The sequence below is a fragment of the Mustela nivalis genome, assembly GCF_964662115.1.
Source record: "Mustela nivalis genome assembly, chromosome: 9".
In the NCBI taxonomy this organism is placed as follows: domain Eukaryota; kingdom Metazoa; phylum Chordata; class Mammalia; order Carnivora; family Mustelidae; genus Mustela; species Mustela nivalis.
The window spans coordinates 23,589,958-23,608,555 of NC_139028.1; the positions used below are offsets into that span (position 1 = coordinate 23,589,958).

The 18,598-nt window shown below is 36.9% G+C and overlaps 1 protein-coding gene across 9 annotated transcripts in view; it reads left to right on the forward strand.

Moving 5' to 3' along the window:
• The window catches only part of ARHGEF12 (Rho guanine nucleotide exchange factor 12), a 146,698-nt gene that overhangs the window by 64,107 nt on the left and 63,993 nt on the right, over window positions 1-18,598 (forward strand). For 5 of the 9 annotated variants that reach the window (XM_082683680.1, XM_082683681.1, XM_082683684.1 and 2 more), the window contains exons 2-4: window positions 3,982-4,005; window positions 5,485-5,570; window positions 7,166-7,222. In XM_082683680.1, the coding sequence (XP_082539806.1) occupies window positions 3,982-4,005; window positions 5,485-5,570; window positions 7,166-7,222 (167 nt within the window). The remainder of the gene's footprint in view (window positions 1-3,981; window positions 4,006-5,484; window positions 5,571-7,165; window positions 7,223-18,598) is intronic. The other 4 variants (XM_082683686.1, XM_082683687.1, XM_082683682.1 and 1 more) reach the window with 1 other exon arrangement.

Genomic DNA, 18,598 nt, shown 5'->3' on the forward strand with positions numbered 1-18,598 from the left:
GATGAAAATAAAACTTGATTTATATCCAGGACACAGAATGCCGTAATCATTCTTGATACTTTAAAGGAGATGGGAAATAATGGACTCTTGCTAAATGGTGGGTATGGTCAACACAATTTCACAGGCTTTAAAAAAAAAAAAAATCTCTGACCCTACTTGCTAGGAAAATGAAAAGTTTAGTTGTAACCTGATCTCCCTGCTGAACAGAGGGCCCGATGTGGGGCTCGATCCCAGGACCCCGAGATCATGACCTGAGCTGAAGGCAGAGGCTTTACCCACTGAGCCACCCAGGCACCCCTGAATATTGTTAGTTTTTAAGTTTATTTTTCTTTTCTATTTAATTTGAAGTTAAGTCTCTAAAGCTCAGATTTTATTTTTGTTCTGATTAATAGTTAATAATAACTTAATGGTTATTAAGTGCTAGACAGTGCTTCTCATTTAATGCTTTGCATGTTCTAATTCTCAAAACAAATTTGTAAGGTAGGAACTAGTATAATCACTATTTTCCAGAAGATTTTTGGAGAGCCTGAGCACCTTGTACAAGTGTTAAAGCACCTTTTAAATTGCAAAACTAGAATATGAACCTCATTATTTTTTTTCTGAGGAGCCCTTGTCCATGAGGCCTTGAGATCACATGCAGTTTTCATTGACTGTAACAGTAATGGAATCTGTATTTTTTTGCATTGTTGTTTGTCATCATTTCATGCGGATTGAGCCCTAGACTTCTCTTACCTGTAGTCTGTTTTGCAGAGTTCTTTGTCTAGAAACTCTCCTCACTGGCATGAATTTCAGTAAGCTAGTGCTGTATTTCATGGATTCCAAGGTGCATGGGCTTTTTATCCTGCCTTTTAACATTGCTAAGATCAGGATGTATCTTACAATGGAATTATTGAGAATTCTAAATTTAGTAGCTGACATTAACAGGCTAATGAAAACTTGCCCACTATCCAGTGTAGGTAAAATATCCTGAACTTAATTCTCCTCTTTGCAGTCACCCCTTATAAAGAACCATCCAGACTCCCAAATTCTTCATCAAAATTAAACCTGAGGAAAAAACATCTAATACCTTGAAGGAGATAGAGTAGGAATTAAGGTTTAAGTGTGGTATTTCTATTTTTTTCTTTGAGGACACTTTCTTTCAGGAGTAATATCAAAGGCTTTTTTCTCATAAAAAATTATCTATAAAAGGAAAAAATGACTTCTAATAAGCTATATATTATAAGCAAATATGTGTTAACAAAAACCTTGATGGCCGTTTGTAATGTTTTTAATCTAGAAGAAATTCTGTTTAACAGTCTTAAAGGGATATCCCAATTAGAAAGTCATGTATATGTATGTATTGTATAGTAAAGTGTGTGTGTGTGTGTGTGTGTGTGGTGTTAAACCTGGCGAAAACTGGAAGTTTTACTAAAGGAAATACTATTTATTGGGTTAGGGTTATTTATTTAAGTACCAAATCACAACTCCCTTTACACTGTAATAACATATTGGGAGGAGTATGCAAATAAAAACTTTGAGGAGGCTTCTATATATTGCTTCCTGGGCTTTAATATTAGAGCTCAGAACTTATAAGAAAAAGGCATCCTGAGTCAAGTGAGTAAATATAATCATGACCTTTAAGGCTCTTGGTTAGAATTTGTGGCATTCAAGTGTGCTTAGTATAGGTAATCGAAAGTAAGGGCATCTAGTGATCTTATCCCAATGGCTCTAATTTCTGACAGCATTTTCCTTTTGAAATTATGGGTCTTCGTATTCATACTTGAGCTTCGTCTCATATCTGGAAAAATACACACATATGTAAATATGCACAGACATGTTCATTGTTGACTAAATGTCCAAGTGATTGATATGGTATTTTCAAAAGCCAGATACAATTTATTAAGGACTTCCAACGTAATTCAGCATTCAACTACAGCTCTTTTCCACAGATAGCTAACCAGAGGAGGTTGTTACAGTTGTATGATTGGGTTGCAGAATGGACAGGGTCTTGAAAATAGACGATTTGGGGGCCAGAATTGTTTCTTCAGCCTAGTGTTGGGCTAATTGTGGAATTTAGTGATTAGAGAAAAAGTACTGTATTTAAAAATTTGTGTTTGAGAGAGGCTCTTCACGTGTACTTTAAGAATGTAGTAAGTCGACTGTGTTAAGCGAATTTTACTGTGCAGTAGTCCTTGTTCATCTTTTCACTCCATTTTTATCCTCCTCCTTCCCCTCCCTTTCCATTCCCTCGTAAGAGAAGGCAGCTCAGGAAGCTGGTTTACAACCATAGTCTGGGAACTTCCGGGATTCTTTACCAGAATCTCCCTGGATGTTGCAGGCCCTGACGCAAGCAGCATTGTTTTGGGGTAGGAGTTTTTATAACCGCTATCAGGAAGAGTGGCTAAGGTTGCTAACTGCAGGTATTATCCTTTGTAGAAACTCAGTTGGGAATTCTTTTCTGCCAGCTCCTATGTTCATGTCTAAATTAAAAAAACAGTCCCCCCGCCCCACACTCCCCCAGCAAGTAAGGATGGACTTCCTGTTTCTGAAAATTTCGTGATTTTTTGTAATTGGTCTGTTCTCTAGAGCAGTTTACTCTTTTTTTTTTTTTTTAAAGATTTTATTTATTTATTTGACAGAGAGAAATCACAAGTAGACGGAGAGGCAGGCAGAGAGAGAGAGAGGGAAGCAGGCTCCCTGCTGAGCAGAGAGCCGGATGCGGGACTCGATCCCAGGACCCTGAGATCATGACCTGAGCCGAAGGCAGCGGCTTAACCCACTGAGCCACCCAGGCGCCCCGAGCAGTTTACTCTTAACCCAGAACCTCTTTTCCTTGTTATCCCTGACTTTGTTGTGAGTGAACATGCACTTCTTATGAAAGTTTTTAGATTCTTTGTATTTTTCTTTGGATCAATTCTAGTTTTTATTGGAGTTAAAGGGAATGGTAATTAAACTTGTACTTTAGAGGTTTTTTTTAAAACTAAATTGTCTCCATGACAAATAAAATAATCATTTAAGTTATCATTGTTTTATGTTTGTTTCTTACTGTGTTTATTAATGACCTTTTTAAAAAAAAAAACAGTTTTATTGATACTCTTAATAAGTCCCATTTTTGTTACCCAGGCTAGATAATCTTTACATAAAATGCCATCAGTTGTGGTCATTTCTCAAATAACAGATCTGATGAAAGGGGAACGGGAGGAAATCTGAAAACACATGTAGACTTAGTGTTTATGTGTAATGTCAAATTCTTATCAGGAAGCCTCCAGTAATATTTCTTTCAAAAAAGGCAACCAGGAGGAAATGCAGTAGTTCTTAATAGCATGTAGACCGGAAGAAAGAAAAGATGTACCCTTTTGTTTTCTACTTTTGGAACATAGTCTTAGTAACTGGTAGTATTGCAATGGTATTTTTTCTAGATTTCTGTTATAAATGCTAAACATAAATGAGAATTGTGATTTAATTATGATCAAAGGGTAGTAGACAGGTCAATATAGCAGTACTCACCACCCAGATATCTTGGGGAATGGGGAGAGAGGATGGACAGGAAAAAACTTTCCTTGCTAGGGAAAGTGAATATAATATTTTAATGGCAATATATTTCTCTTTGCCTTAGTTTTTTAAAATCTGCAAAATGGAAATAATATCTTTATAGGTATTTTTTAGGGTTAAATGAGATAACACTTGTCAACAGTTTAGAATAGTGCTTAACATCTTGTAAGCCCTTTGTAAATTTAGCTGTTGCTAAATTTACAGATTTTTAAAAAGGAGAACCCATACTCAGTGACAGCTCATGGTAAATGCACCTGCAATTTAAGATTTAACAAAGGAGTTATTAAAAAATAGCATCCAGCTTTTTACTCCAACTGTTTGCCGAATCTTGCTTTGGGAAAGTTGCACAAGGTATATATCTCTTATTCTGCTTTAGTAGAATGAATAAATTTAATAACAGTCTTATAAGTGAAATAACTACATCTTCCCTTTTTTTTTTCTTTGTTTCAGGTTTCCCCTCAAAAAACCTATAAGGTAAGTTGTTCAGTTGCCCTTCATACGCGTTGGTTAAATCTTAATTAGAAGCATTCCTTTGAAATTATGGCGGATTTTTATGGCTTTTGAAAATGTGGGTTTAAGTAGTTTAAAATATCAAAATGTTTTACAAATTTAAAATGTAACAGGTGTTGCATATTTTTTCTGGAAGGGAGCATTGTTTTGATAACATTTTCAATGTTTTTAATATAAGCAATTTAAAAGTTTGTTCAAATTGATAGTTAAGGTCACTCCCTATGAAGAAATTTAATTTTAAAATCTATTGTGACTGTTTTCAGTTGTGAGTAGCTTGGGGAGTGTAAATGGCTTGCCAATTTTTGATGTATTTTATCATGTGGGTAATACAGCTGCCTTTAGTTAATGAACTTTGTCAAACTGAATCAGTCTTAATTACTTTAAGAGTAAAGGAAAAAAATCCCAAATGTTCACATACGCCTATGCTCACAGCCTTATCCCCATATGTATTCATATCCTGGGATGAAATACCTTTTCCTCAGTGCTTATTCTCACTGCTCTCTCATCCTAATTGTCATGAATATTATTTAGACTGTAGGTAGTATATCATTCCTAATTATGTTAGTACTTTTATCATTTTAGTGACAGCATGGTCCAGGATACCGATGCTAATCTTGGCATTTCTGTTAATTAGTATTGTATATATTACTGTGAGGGTCTTATTTGCTGCCCTGCTATTATCTGACCAGTATAATTGGGTAGGACATAGGAAGAATAATAATTCCAGTGTCATCTGAGTCTGCCTGACTTCTGTAGCTAGAATCTAGTGAGGCTTGCCTAAAACCAGTCTTTCTTTCTTTCTTTTTCTTTTTATTATTCTCACCCATGCTGCATTTACACTAGTGATTTTGAACCTGACCATAGTATATGTAGGGTCAGGTCGGGCAAAGTGTCGAATTACTTTCAGACACTGTTTTTTTACCTGTTCAGTGGAAGTCATAGTAACCTGTGAAGGCCACTGGAAGAATTTAAGTTATTTTATTTTATCTTTAAAGATTTCATTTATTTATTTGTCAGAGAGACAAAGAGAGAGAGTACAAGCAAGGGGGAGCAGCAGGCAGAGGGAGAAGCAGGCTCCCTGCTGAGAAAGGAGCTGGATGCAGGACTTGATCCTAGGACTCTGAGATTATGACCTGACCAAATGCTTAACCAATTGAGCCACCCAGGCATCCCAAATATAAGTTATTTCTAAGAATAAAATAGACTTAATACTACATACTACTTTAATTATTTTTAAGCACTTTTTATAAGCAAATAACTAGATTATTTATTACACATACCATAGACTGAATTTAAAACTTCTTGAAAAATATAGGTTAGATTTATGAGGATGTATAAGGTAAACTGAGTACTTGGATTCTCTTGGTAAGACACACTTGCAATTAAATTTTTATTCGCTTGATTTGCTTGTAGTAAATATTTGACTGCTTTACTTTAATTTAGGCATGGGAGTATTTTGAACCGAGAGTCACCAACAGATAAGAAGCAGAAAGTTGAGCGCAGTGCATCACATGATTTTGATCCTACAGGTAAAGCACTGTTTGTTCTTCCAAAGAATATTGAGTGTAGTTTAGTTCAGAATAATTTGGCTTAATAAGCTACATAACTACCTGAAACACCCAGGAGTTCTTGTTTGATCTGTTTCCGAACTCTTCCTTCCTCTTCGATGATAATATCAAACCTGTGCTTTGGGGATGAATGCAAGCATTTTTAACATCAACGCTATGGATTCCGCTATGGAAGCATCATTGTAGAGTGTATTTTATTTAAAAATAATGACAATAAAAATAGTCATTTATCATAATTGGAGATTCTAGTCAGACCAAGGACTTAGTATTAAAATAAATCCTAAGTGTGATCTGTAGTAGATCTCATAAAATCAAAGCTCTAACAACTGCAGATTTCTGTAGTCATTTAAAAATTCGTGTGTGACCATAGTAAGTTGGAGTATTAGATAAAATCCAACTTCAGGGATTACTGATCATCTCACTTTAGAGTAAGCAAATGAATAGAGACCCCTTTTTCTTCAGTCAAAAATATTCTGAGTGCAGAGAATCTTTTAAGTAGTGTTGATCTTGTCTAAGGTTTTCATGCTAGTGAACTTCTGACTATTTATATTCTTAATTTTATACAAATAGATTGAACTCCTCTTGTACAATATGGGCTTTTGCTTCCTCCTTATAAAGTCAGTCAGTATTTAATTTATAAAAAATGCTGGATAATTTCGCTTTTGTCATTTGAAACTAATAAGTGTTCTTTGTGTATATACTATTTTACTCTGTTGTATGTTCCTATGACAAAAGAGTATAGTAGGTAATCACTAAGGTGATTAATAAAGAGTATCTCTTTAAGACATTTTTGTCTAGAAATACAGTTTTAATAGAGTGTATTTTTTGTATCCAACTCAGATGTCTCATATTTTCATTGTAAATGGTTATTTTGAAAAAACATTATAAACATTATTCTGGAAGGGAAGAAAAGGAAGTGACTAGCTAGTAATTTACTTGCATCTTGGATCATAGGTAAAAATGAAATCCCAGTCATCAGTTTATTTAGGCTTGGGTAGGGGGGTGCGTACAACTTCTGGATCTCCATTAAAAGATAATTTTTAAATTCTGACATATAATTTTGACATCATGGGGCTCAGAGGCTTTTATTAATATGATTAGTTATTATTCTTGCTAATGAGTATCTGCCCTAAGTTCATATAAACCTTAGAGTCTTGTTAGATTGACTTATCCTGTATTACTCCTCTGTGGTGTGCCCATCTCCAAAGACAGGGTCAGTGAAGTGGTATGCAGTGCTTCAAAATGAGATTATTACAGCTTTTAGTGCTTTCGTCATCTCTATGATTGTCAGATGATATATTTTGTAGACTATTCATGTGTCATGTTGTTTGAACACATTTTTATTGTACTGTCTTTTCTTCGATAAATCTTTAAAAGATGTCATTACTTGTGCTGTTCATGACTGTTCTAAGTGCTATCACCTGTGATGTTCATACTTTGTGTTTGCACGATTTAACTTGATCATGATTCATTCCTTTTTTCCCCCATGAATTTTTCCCCTTACATTGGTCTCCATATTTTCTATATCTCTCTCCTTTTCTCCCGCTCTTGTGCAGATAGCTCCTCCAAGAAGACAAAGTCTAGTTCAGAGGAGAGTAGATCCGAGATATATGGTAAGCTAATGTAGCCAATTCAGCCTTGCACCTTTGGAGCTTGCTTCATGCTGTTTACTTTTTTGTTTTTCTTTTAAATAACTTCAGCCTTCCTTGTGTCTGCTCTGCATGGCATGACCTACTGCAGGGAAAGGGAGCCTGGGGTTTTAATCTGGCTGCCACTGGGAAGCTTAAGGTTGCTAGAAACTAACATCATAGAGTAAGAGTAGGCCACATGACCCATCTTGTCTTTCATCTTGTGTCTGATGGGAAAGTGGTGATGTCTGATATTATTGAGTTGGGCTCTTCCACTTAACATGAGTGGGCTTTGAATTCTTGGCGTCTTCTTCCCATGTCCCATTTGCTGAGTTTGGATCACGTAGAATTTCATGGCACCAGTCTTTACCTCTAAGCATAGCACTGGTGTGACTTAGAGGTGTTACCAGTTCTTTGGAATTTTTATTTGATTTCTTTTTATTTGTTTCTTTTTATTGGCCTCATCATCTGGAAATGTTGTTCATGTATGATTTACCCACAACAGCAAAAATACCTTAAGTATTTTATTTCTATGGCTTGAAGAATTTGTTTATGCATTTCATAAGTGTCCCTGAAGCTTATTCTGAATGGGCAAATGTCAAAATGACACCTTTTAAAAATAATTTTCATGAAGAGCAGGTTTAAACTGAGTGGTTAACTTTTGCAACAGATTATTGAAGCACTAATATTTCTAGGCTGTGCCCTGTCTTCCAAAGATAATATAAACCATGTCTGTGAAGTTCATACATGTTTTTCCCTTTCCTCTGCACAGTTTTACCTGCCCTCTCTTCTCTTGTTTTGGCAGCCGATTAGTGCCTTGAGAAAAGTAAATAGGAGAAGCACTTCTTGGAACCCAGACTTTTAAAATAATCTCTGAAAGACTAATAAGTTATTTCTTTTTAAGAAGATTCCAAATTTGGCCTCAAAGGAAAACCAGGTTTTCTCTAAAAGAGGCAGAAGTCTGGCATATGGAAGTTTCCCCAGATATACGTGTTTCCTAGCCTGACATAACATGAAAGGAAAAAAAAATATATGAAAGTGCCCCGGCCCCCCAAGACATTTTATAATTTATATCTCCTGACACTTGAACCCATAATATCACATACTTTTTAATATTATGAGGCTTCAGTATTTGATTTTAAACCAGTTATGCTTCCATGTTCAGTAAATATAGTTCTTTGCTTCGGTTTTTATGACCAGTGCCTTTTTGTGTATAGAGAAATCTTTTACAGTAGGTCAAGAAAAAATGTGTACCATGCTGTATGGCATGGCAAATGTATGTTTTTTCTTCCTTCCAAAGTTATTTGGCTCCTCCTAAATAAGAAATAGCTTCCAAATTTCTCAAGATTCCGTCTTTCTGTTCTATATAAAGAGCTTCCTATGGTTTATTCTCTCCTTAGAAATGTGAAGACTATCTTTATTCGCTCCCTCCTTTTCTGGTAGCCTTTGCAATGTTGTATTTCACCTCCCCCACCATTTTCCTAGATCTGTGGTATGAATGCAAAAGCTTGGTATTTGCTTTGGATGCTAGGATGTTTACTTTGGATGATAGGATGATAGGTATGTATGCAAAGGCTTGCTGTTTGATTTGGATGTTAATATTTCAGTGATAGGAATATTGATACTAGTTCAGACATGCCATTCGCTTGTTAGTAATAGAAACATTTTAAGTGGTAATGGGGAAATAAGGTGTGGCTTCTTTGTTTCTTGAAAAGCCTTGAAATACCTTTTTTGGAAGGAACTGAGCCATGGGTCTTTAAAAAGCTCTTCTAAAAGGGATGACTTGATCAGAACAAAGTGAGCATGCTAACTAAAATCTCTTTGACATTACAAATGTTTTATCACCTGTGTGATAAAACAGGTGCTTTATCACACAGCACCTCAGACTTTGCCTCAGACTTTGTGCTTCTACCACAGATGGAAAAGAATCTTGGGAAGGAGGGGTCAAGAAAAAGCTTGGAAATAATGGGATATGACTGAGTAGAGTCACACCAACTGCTGACATTTTCTTAGTGTAGCATCTCTTAACAAGCCCACTTCTAAGTTTTGAGATTTTATACTGTCTTGGGGTAGAATTCACTAGCTCAATACTTCGACAAATGCTAGTTCTTCACTTAACAAAGTATTTATTTTGAACTCTCTTTGCCATTTTTAGAGCTGTTTTTGGTGAGATAAATTTACTTTGCTCATTTTACAAGAAAACTAAGTGTTTGTTTTGTATTGACTTCTTTTGTTAAGTTTCTGCCTGGTGCAGTAGGTCAGTATTATTCCATTTCTCCTTATTTCTCCCTCTACCTTTCGGTGTCTGTTGACCATGTTCAGATTATGTTTCTGAGCTACAGTTTCAATTATACTTCATTTTATATTTTTCTTATGAATATCATGATGGAGAAATTTTGTGGACTTTGTGGGACATGAGAGGGTTCATGAGGGCATTTGGAGTTTGATAGCAGCCTTTTCTTGCCTTCTGTCCTGGCTTCATGATTCTAGATTCTAGATTCTAGCTGACAGGATTATACAGAAGAAAGTAAGCCAGATCTTTCTGTAACTATCTAATCTGCTGGGGCTGCTATAACAAAATACCAGAGACTTGGCTTAAATAACAAAAATGTATTTTCTCTCACTTTTAGAGGCTAGAAGTATGAGATCAGGGTTGCAGGTTCGGGGGAGAGCTCTCTCCTGCCTTGCAGACGGCCACGGTTTTGCCTTGTGCTCTCATGGTCCTTTGGTGCAAGCGCAGGTGGAGAACAGTCTCTCTGGTGTGTCTTCTTCTAAGGACACTGATCCCATCATGAGGGCCCTACTCTTAGGACCTCATCTAATTCTAATTACCTGCCAAAGCCCCATCTCCAAATACCATTGCATATTAGGGGTTGGGACTCAGTGTATGAATTGGGGGAGGGGAAGACCCAAACAGTAGTCGGTAACAAAAGCACACTGTTAGTACTTAAACTATCCTGGTTGGTTAATTCAGAGTATATATATTTTTTAAATTTTTAATTTTTTATAAACATATATTTTTATCCCCAGGGGTACAAGTCTGTGAATCACCAGGTTTACACACTTCACAGCACTCACCAAAGCACATACCCTCCCCAGTGTCCATAATCCCACCCCCTTCTCCCAAACCCCCTCCCGCCAGCAACCCTCAGTTTGTTTTGTGAGATTAAGAGTCACTTATGGTTTGTCTCCCTCCCAATCCCATCTTGATGCAACATGGGGGCTTAAGTGTATTTTTTTTTTTAAGATTTTACTTATTTATTTGGGAAAGAGAGAGCGCAAGCATGAGAGAGAGAGAGAGAGAGAGAGCATGAGAGGGCAGAGGGAGAAGCAGACTCCCCGTTGAGCAGGAAGTTCAACGTGGAGCCCCATCCCAGGGCCATGGCCCAGGTCAAAGGCAGACAGACGCCCAACTGACTGTGCCACCAGGTGCCCTGCAGAATGGACTTTTAAAAAACTCTTACCTTTTTTAAGTTCAGCCTTCTCAGATGTATAAAGGTTAAAGTCCCCAAGTTATTCTTTCTGCTTTCTTCTTCAGCCTGGCAGAGAACACTCTAAACATGAACCTTCTGCGTCCTCTTAAGTCACTCGCTTCCTGACCTCTTGCAGTCTGACTTCCCAACACATACTATCTGGAAGGTGAACCAAAAGATCCTAGTTGAAAATCTTTGAACTTTTTCCAGTTCTCACCTTCCTCTGAACAAACTGGCAATGCTGGTATCCTTTATTTGGTTTGTTTCTGTAATAGTACATTAATCTGGTTCTTTCTTCTTTGCGGCTGTTTTGTCTTTCCTTTACTTGATTGCTTTTCCCCTTCTTATAGTTGCACACATGGTCTGTGTTTCTGTCCTTGGTCATTTCCCCTGTGTCCAGTCTTGTATTTTATTTTTTTATTTTTTTTAAATTTATTTATTTATTATTTTTTTTAATAGTCTTGTATTTTAAACTGTTTACTGAATATTTTTACTCTGACCATCTTTCAAATTTAGAATGACCAATGTACAATTCATCCTTGTTCCCTGTGGCTAGAAATCAGTCTTCTTCGTGATCCTGATTCTTCTCATGGCACCACCATTCTGACACTCACCTAGTCTCATTTTCTTCAAGTCATCTTTGCTCCCTTTCCCTTGTCCTTGGGAGTCAAGAGTTGGCCAGGTCCAGTGGGTTCTACCATCACATTATCTTCCATCCCTCACTCTCTTGGTTCTGTCGCCGCTGTTCTGTTCAGTTTTCCATCACATCATAAGACTGTTTGCAGAGACTCATAATTTTGTTTCACTTCGATTTACTTTGATTCACTTCGATTTCACATTGATTTAATTCCTTTTCTCCGTTCTACTCTCTCTGTTAGATTAATAGGATTAAAGTAAGGATTTGGTCATGCACTTACTAGGAAAGTATGAATAGTTAATGAAGATATGCTATAATTTGTTTCTAGTTTATCATTCTGCCTTAACCCACCTGTTACTTCTACTACCATTTACCTAAAGGTACCAGCCTCTCCTCCACATTTTCCCTCTCCAAGTATGGCTTGGTATTCTTTCTTTGCTCATGCCATTCCCATTGTCTTGAATGGTTTACCTCCTTTAACTCTCCATCCTATAAGGCCCGGTTCAAACACTGCCTCCAACACAGGGCTTTCCTGGGTTTGCCCCTCTCCTCTGTGGTCTAACCTTTGACACCCGGCTTCGTATCTAGTTATTTGTGTTTCCGTCTGCCTTTGCATCTCGCATAATGCCTGAAACAGTGGAGGCACTCATTTAATGTGTTTTGAATGAATGATTATTGATGTCAGAATGAAGTATTTTAATAAGGAGAACTGATAACATATGATGTTGGCCCATCGTGATTGAATTTTTCTTCTCTTCAGAAAAATTTCAAGGTAGAAGAAAACGTAACTTAGAAAAGAGACTCACTGCTGGTAATAGTCTAAAAGAATGAAATCAGCACACTTGGAAGTTAAACCTTCCTCTTGCTGGCAGCATTGTGCTTTTAGAATCCAGAAGCTTCTTAATCAAAGGATTATCTGAGGTCTTCTCATAAAACATGTATGTCTGGCAGCAGTTTAAAAATGAGCTGTTTTTATGAGGTTGCACATGATCTTTCTCCACACCCTTCCCTGAAGCTAATTCTTGAGAGGTGAGACTTAGAGAGGTTTGGTCATGTAATAAAATGAAAGGTGAAGAAAGACTGGTGTGCTTTCGCTAGAATAAATGCCGTATAGAAGGTTCAACATGTTGCTTTGCATTTTTAACACACCGTTTTCCATAACTTGCTGTTTGGTACTATTATTGCTTTTTTTCCAGGAGTGTATTACCGTGAAATCTGAGAGTACTTTCTCCTCTTTTTCAGAGTACCTTTTTTTTTTTTAAAGAGTAATTAATTTATTTATTTGAAAGGCAGAGATTACAAGGCAGGCGGGGGGGAGGGCAATGCGGGTGGGGGAGCAGGCTCCCTGCTGAGCAGAGAACCTGATGCAGGGCTTGATCCCAGGACCCTGGGATCATGACCTGAGCCGAAGGTAGAGGCTTTAACCCACTGAGCCACCCAGGCACCCTCAGAGTACCTTTTTATGACTTCTTCCCCTGCCCACTCCAAAGCCTTACAAAGGCTTAATTTTTTTCACTTTCAAATACCATCCTTGGTAATTATCTTTTGATTATGAAATAGTCATTTTATGTTGGTTTCAAATACCACACTGTCAAAACAAGAAAAAGAAATGCCCTTTATTATAAAGAGAAAAAATTTAGGAAAGGATAGTATTTATATAAATTTTATAGAACATTTTTACTTCACTGATGATGTGAAGCATGAGATCTATTATTAGCTTCCAGGAGAAATAGCATAATCCTTAAGAGTTAGGAAATAAAAAATGTATTTGTAACTAGAGATGTTATTTTAGGGGAGGTGGGAAATCAGATTGTTTCAGTTAGAAGTTACGTAGGGGAAGATTAGTGTCCTTCTAAAGGTATTTCTCTACTTTGCATGGTTTCAGGGCTATGATTTTACTTTTTCCAAAAAAGTGATTGGGTATGATTTAAAATTTCCTATATCCAAAATAAATTCAAGTTTACATAGGAAATATACATTTACCTGTCACATGCCAGGCATTATGAGAAGGGCTAGAGATACAAAGATAATAGGATCTGTAACTGCTTTCTAGGAGTGCAGTAGCACAAAAGAAGAATCTTGGTACATTGTGGTTAAGTACATGAGATGTGCACTTGTTAATCTGTACTCCATGTGCCCTTAGAAAGTAGAGCGTTGTGACAAAACAATCTTCTAGCACCATGACCAAGTTTCAGGGCAGGTTGAGCATCGTCATTATCTTACTTATCAGACACTGTCTTCACACACTGTGCTTGGATGCAGCTCCCATCAAAGTGATTTGCGACCATATAAAAACTCCTATTCGGGGGTAATCACATTGTATGGTAATTCTAACAGACAATAAGGCATTTAGCAAAACCAACCAGCAAACCATCGACTATATGTATATGTGTGTGTAAAAACCAGATAAAGTAAAAATGGTGGAAGATGTTGGTTGGTTGGTTTTAATTACTGAAATGTGAAAGTGGCTATTTTGGAGTTAGGGCTCCGCTTTTAACTTTCCCTTCTTTCATAAACCATATGGGGCCTGTTATTTGTCCTATACTCTGGTCCTTCGTTAGATACAGCCATTTCCCTACATCTTGGTTGTCGTTTCCTGCCAAGATTTAAGTTCTTAGAGGGCATTAGAGGGCACAGACCTGTAGTGGTTTTGTCTTCCTCACAACACCCACAGACTGCAGTGTTCAATAACTGGTGGACAGATGTTTGATGCAGATTTGCTAAAACAAAAAAGTGGATTTTGTTTTTCAAAAAGGGCATTTCAGTAATGTGATAATTGAGTTCTTGGTGATTTTAGTGTTGGTGTATCAGTAATTTCAGTGTTAGGGATGTGAAAGTTGGAATTTATCCTCTGTGGTGGGTTAAAACAGTTTCTGGTCTATAACAGAAAGGTAGAACATTTCTCTCCAGGGGAAAAAAATAAAGCATTTTATTGGCTTTGAATGGGAAGGAACATAATAGATCTAAGCATTTGAAAGACTAGATTTCTGAATTTTGAATGGCATGGTAGCTTAGTTTTTACTTAATTATGACCCCAAATCCAAGTTTATGCAGGTGGCATAGATTCCTAGGACAAAATAGTACCATCAGTTTGAATTACATAGATTCTGAATTGGCTGTATACAGAAGGCATGTTTTCCTTTTGCATTGGTCTAGTGGTTCTTACGATTCTATATGATCTTATATGTCAAAGTACATCAAGTTCTTATATTAGCAGAGTTAGAATAATAACAAATGGACAATATAGTGGGACTGGGGAGAGGAGAAAGATGAATAGGATATGCACAAAGCTCTTTTTCTGTTCCTCCTTATCCTTTGTTTCTCATTTCCTTTTGATGTAGAATTAAGAGGGAAAGTTATCAGGCTGGACAGTTTTGAATTGTAGAAAACAGGTTTGCAAAATTCTGAAGTAATCCAACTACATTTATTCAATTTTTAGCAGTTTGTTATGATCCTGGGCATACTTGCTCAAATGGACTGTGTCCAGTAACCTACCTCTCTGAGCTTCCATTCATCTCCAGACCCACCAGCTTATCTAATTTTTATTAATTCATGAGCAACTGAAAAAAATTTCCTTCTGTGTCTGAACACTTGCCAGTTCCTAAAATAAGATAGTGAACAATAATGGAGCCCCTACATTCTTGAAGCATATAATCTAGTTAGTGGATAAAAACAAATGGGTATCAATTGGGAATGATAATGTTACTAGGGGAATAAATAGAGGGCACTGTCTCTAAGGGATTACCTAATCTGGTCTGGGTATTGAGGAAGAGCTTTCAAAAGAAGGTGATTTATTTCTTCAGGCCTTCTTGCTATCTCCTGTATTCTAAAGTTGCCTTCTTAGAAGAAGCCCTGCCCATAATATATTCTTGTTTGTTCCTTCCCCATCCAAAACTAATTTGCTTGTTTGTTAAAACAAAGTTTAGACAAAGGCATAAATAAGGACTGATCATTTTAAGGATCATTTGCATTAATGATAGGAGTTGTTTTTTTTTTTTTAAGGTTTTATTTATTTATTTGACAGAGAGAGATCACAAGTAGGCAGAGAGGCAGACAGAGAGAGAGCAGGGAAGCAGGCTCCCTGCTGAGCAGAGAGCCTGATGTGGGGCTCGATCCCAGGACCCTGAGATCATGACCTGAGCCGAAGGCAGAGGCTTAACCCACTGAGCCACCCAGGCGCCCCTAATGATAGGAGTTTAACATAAAAGTGTTTTAATTGATGGAATGGATAGATGAGTAATATATTCCTGAACAGGAAAATCCAAGGGCATTGTAGTCCTAATCATAATAGAATATTTAACATTTATGAGCCCTTATTTGTGTCAGGCATTAAGCTAAATACTTAATATATATATTATATACAAGTGAAATACACAAATGTAGAGCACGTAGGGGGTGAAGAGGCAGAGGGAAAGGGAGAGAGAATCTTGAGCAGATCCCCATAGAACATGGGCCCGACACAGGGCTTGATCTCACAATCCCGAGATCATGACCTGAGCCAAAACCAGGAGTCTCTAATTCTTATATTTATTGTATTATGTACTAAAAATTAATAAAAAAATCTTCTTGATTTTATGTATTCATACCCATTCTAGTTATAGTTTTTCCCAATTACTTGAAGGTTGCAGCATTACATCAAAGGTTGAATTCTGATAGGTTATCTTTAGGTTATCTTTCCTCTGCCCCCATTACCATTTACTATTTGTGGGTGAATTTGCTAATTCAAATACTGTTTGGTGGGGCGCCTGGGTGGCTCAGTGCATTAAGTGTCTGCCTTCGGCCCGGGTCATGATCCCAGCGTCCTGGGATCGAGTCCCATGTCTGGCTCCTTGCTCAGCGGGGAGCCTGCTTCCTCCTCTCTCTCTATCCCTTCCTGCTGCTCATGCTCTGTTTCTCTCTTTCCCTCTCTCTCAGACAAATAAATAAAATTGTTAAAAAAAACAACAACAAATACTGTTTGGTGTGTCATAGTCTCTAGAGTTGAGGGCTAACAAATTTTGATGTGAAAAATCAACTTTCTTGAGGTATAATTTACATAAAATAAGATGTAGTCCTTTTAAATGTACAGTTGGATGAATTTTGGCAAAGGAATACACTCTTATATAACCTTTACCTTAATTAAGATATAGAACATTTCCATCACCCCATAAGGTTCCTTCATGTCTCTTTGTGGTTATTCTCACCCTTCCTCTCCACTTGTCTGTAGGCACTACCCTGCTTTTTGTTACTGTCCTTTAGTTTTGCCTCTTCTCCACTGGAATCATATTGTATGGACTCTCTTTTGTATCTGCTTTGCTTAGCATGATGTTTTTGTGATTCATCCATGTTTGTTGCATGTATGAGTTATTCCTCTTTTTCCTTGCTAAGTAGTATTTTGTTATAATCGATATATAGCAGTTTGTTTATCTATAATCTGTTGATAGACTTTAGAGTTATTTCTGGTTTTTGGCTCTTAGGAACAAAACTACCATGACTGTGTGTGTAACCAGTCTTTATGTAGAGATGAGTTTTCATTTTTCTTTAGAGTGAAATTGCTGGGTCCTATGTAAATGTGTACTTACCTTTACAAGAATTTTCTAAACTGTTTTCCAAAATGTTTATACCATTTTACACTCCCACCAGCAATGCATGAGCGTTCCAGTTGCTCCACATCTTTGTCAACATTTGGTATTATAAGTCTTTTTATTTTTAGCCAATCAAGTTAGTGTATAGTGGTTTCTCACTGTGGTTTTAGTTTGCTTTTCCTGATGACTTCAGATGTTGAGCATCTTTGCATATGCTTTTTGGCCATTGAGGTATGTTTCTTTGTACTGCATTTACTCAAATCTTTTGTTCTTTTTTAAGTAATCTTTATGCCCAACGTGCAGTTTGAACTCACAGCCCCAAGATTAGGAGTTACACACTCTACTGACCAAGCCAGCCAGATGCCTCAAAATCTTTTGTTCTTTTTGAAATGAGTCTCCCATTATTGAATTATAGAGTTGTTGTCTTTTCAGTATAATCTAGATACAAGTCCTTTATCATATACTTGAATTATGAATATTTTCTCCCACTTTGTGCCTTGCCTTTTCATTTTCTTATCCGTGTCTTTAGAAGAGCAGGTATTTAAAATTTCCAGTCCAATTTCCTAGTTGTTGTTTTTTTTTTTTTCTTTCATGGTTGCTGCATTTTGCATCCTAAAAGACCTATCCTAATGTCTTGATTATTTTCTCCTGTATTTTCTTATGAAAAGTTGTAGCCTTTGTGTTTAGGTCAACGATTTGCTTTAAGTTAATTTTTTGTGTGGGGTTATGGTTTGTGTTTTCTGTACTATGATCCCCTTACTCCAGGCTTTCATTTGTAGTAGGCTCACAGACTTGTGACATTTCATTAACAGCAAGAAATACATGTATTCATTAATATGTGGTCTTCAACGTAATCCTTTGTTTTGTACATCAGGCTTATTTAAAAGGTCATGCTCTTTGTGTAAAAATTGTTATTTTGAAGAAATTTTTATTTTCAGAACATCAGTATACTTGCATTATTTTACATGTTTTATATATTGATTTTTAGTGAAACACTTAGATTCTGTAAAGCTGAAAGTACTAAATCTCTGGCTAACACAGAGTTCAGGATCTTCAGATCTTGATCTATGATCAAACAGCCCTGGGTACTAATCAGGGTTCTATGATGGGACATTCCTAAACCTTTGGTTGTGGTCTTCTTTCTTTCACCTTGCCCTGACTACTTTTGTTTGCTGTTTGCTAGAAGGAAAACAAAATCTCCTGTAGGAATCAGGTAAGTATGTGAAAGAGAGTTGGTTGAGCTCAAGGGTTCTTTATCTTTCCTACTTTTTTGTCCTTTGTTTATTTTTTCTATGAGCCCAGGTCTTTCTTCTCTTTGAACTTGTTCTTTCTCTTTTTTGGAAGAGCTCCCATGCTCTTCATGCACCTCCCTTCTTTAGATAGTCTCTTTTTCTAAGAGTGAGATTGGATTTCACTAGGATTTACCATGGGATGCTTCTAGCCTAACATCCCCAAATGTTTGATTTTCTAGGGCGTGAACACCAGTTAGAGCACCTGAACAGAGGGCAGTGGGGAAGGTTTCATGTTACAAATAGTAGAGATGTGAATAGGCCTTCCGTCTCCTCTCTAATACTTCATCTTTTCCACTTTGCCATAGCTGTTTTTAATCTCAGAGCAATTCCACCCTGCCTCTCCAGTGAGAAACCAATACATTTGACTCTTGGTGATAGTCTCGTATTTGTTTTGT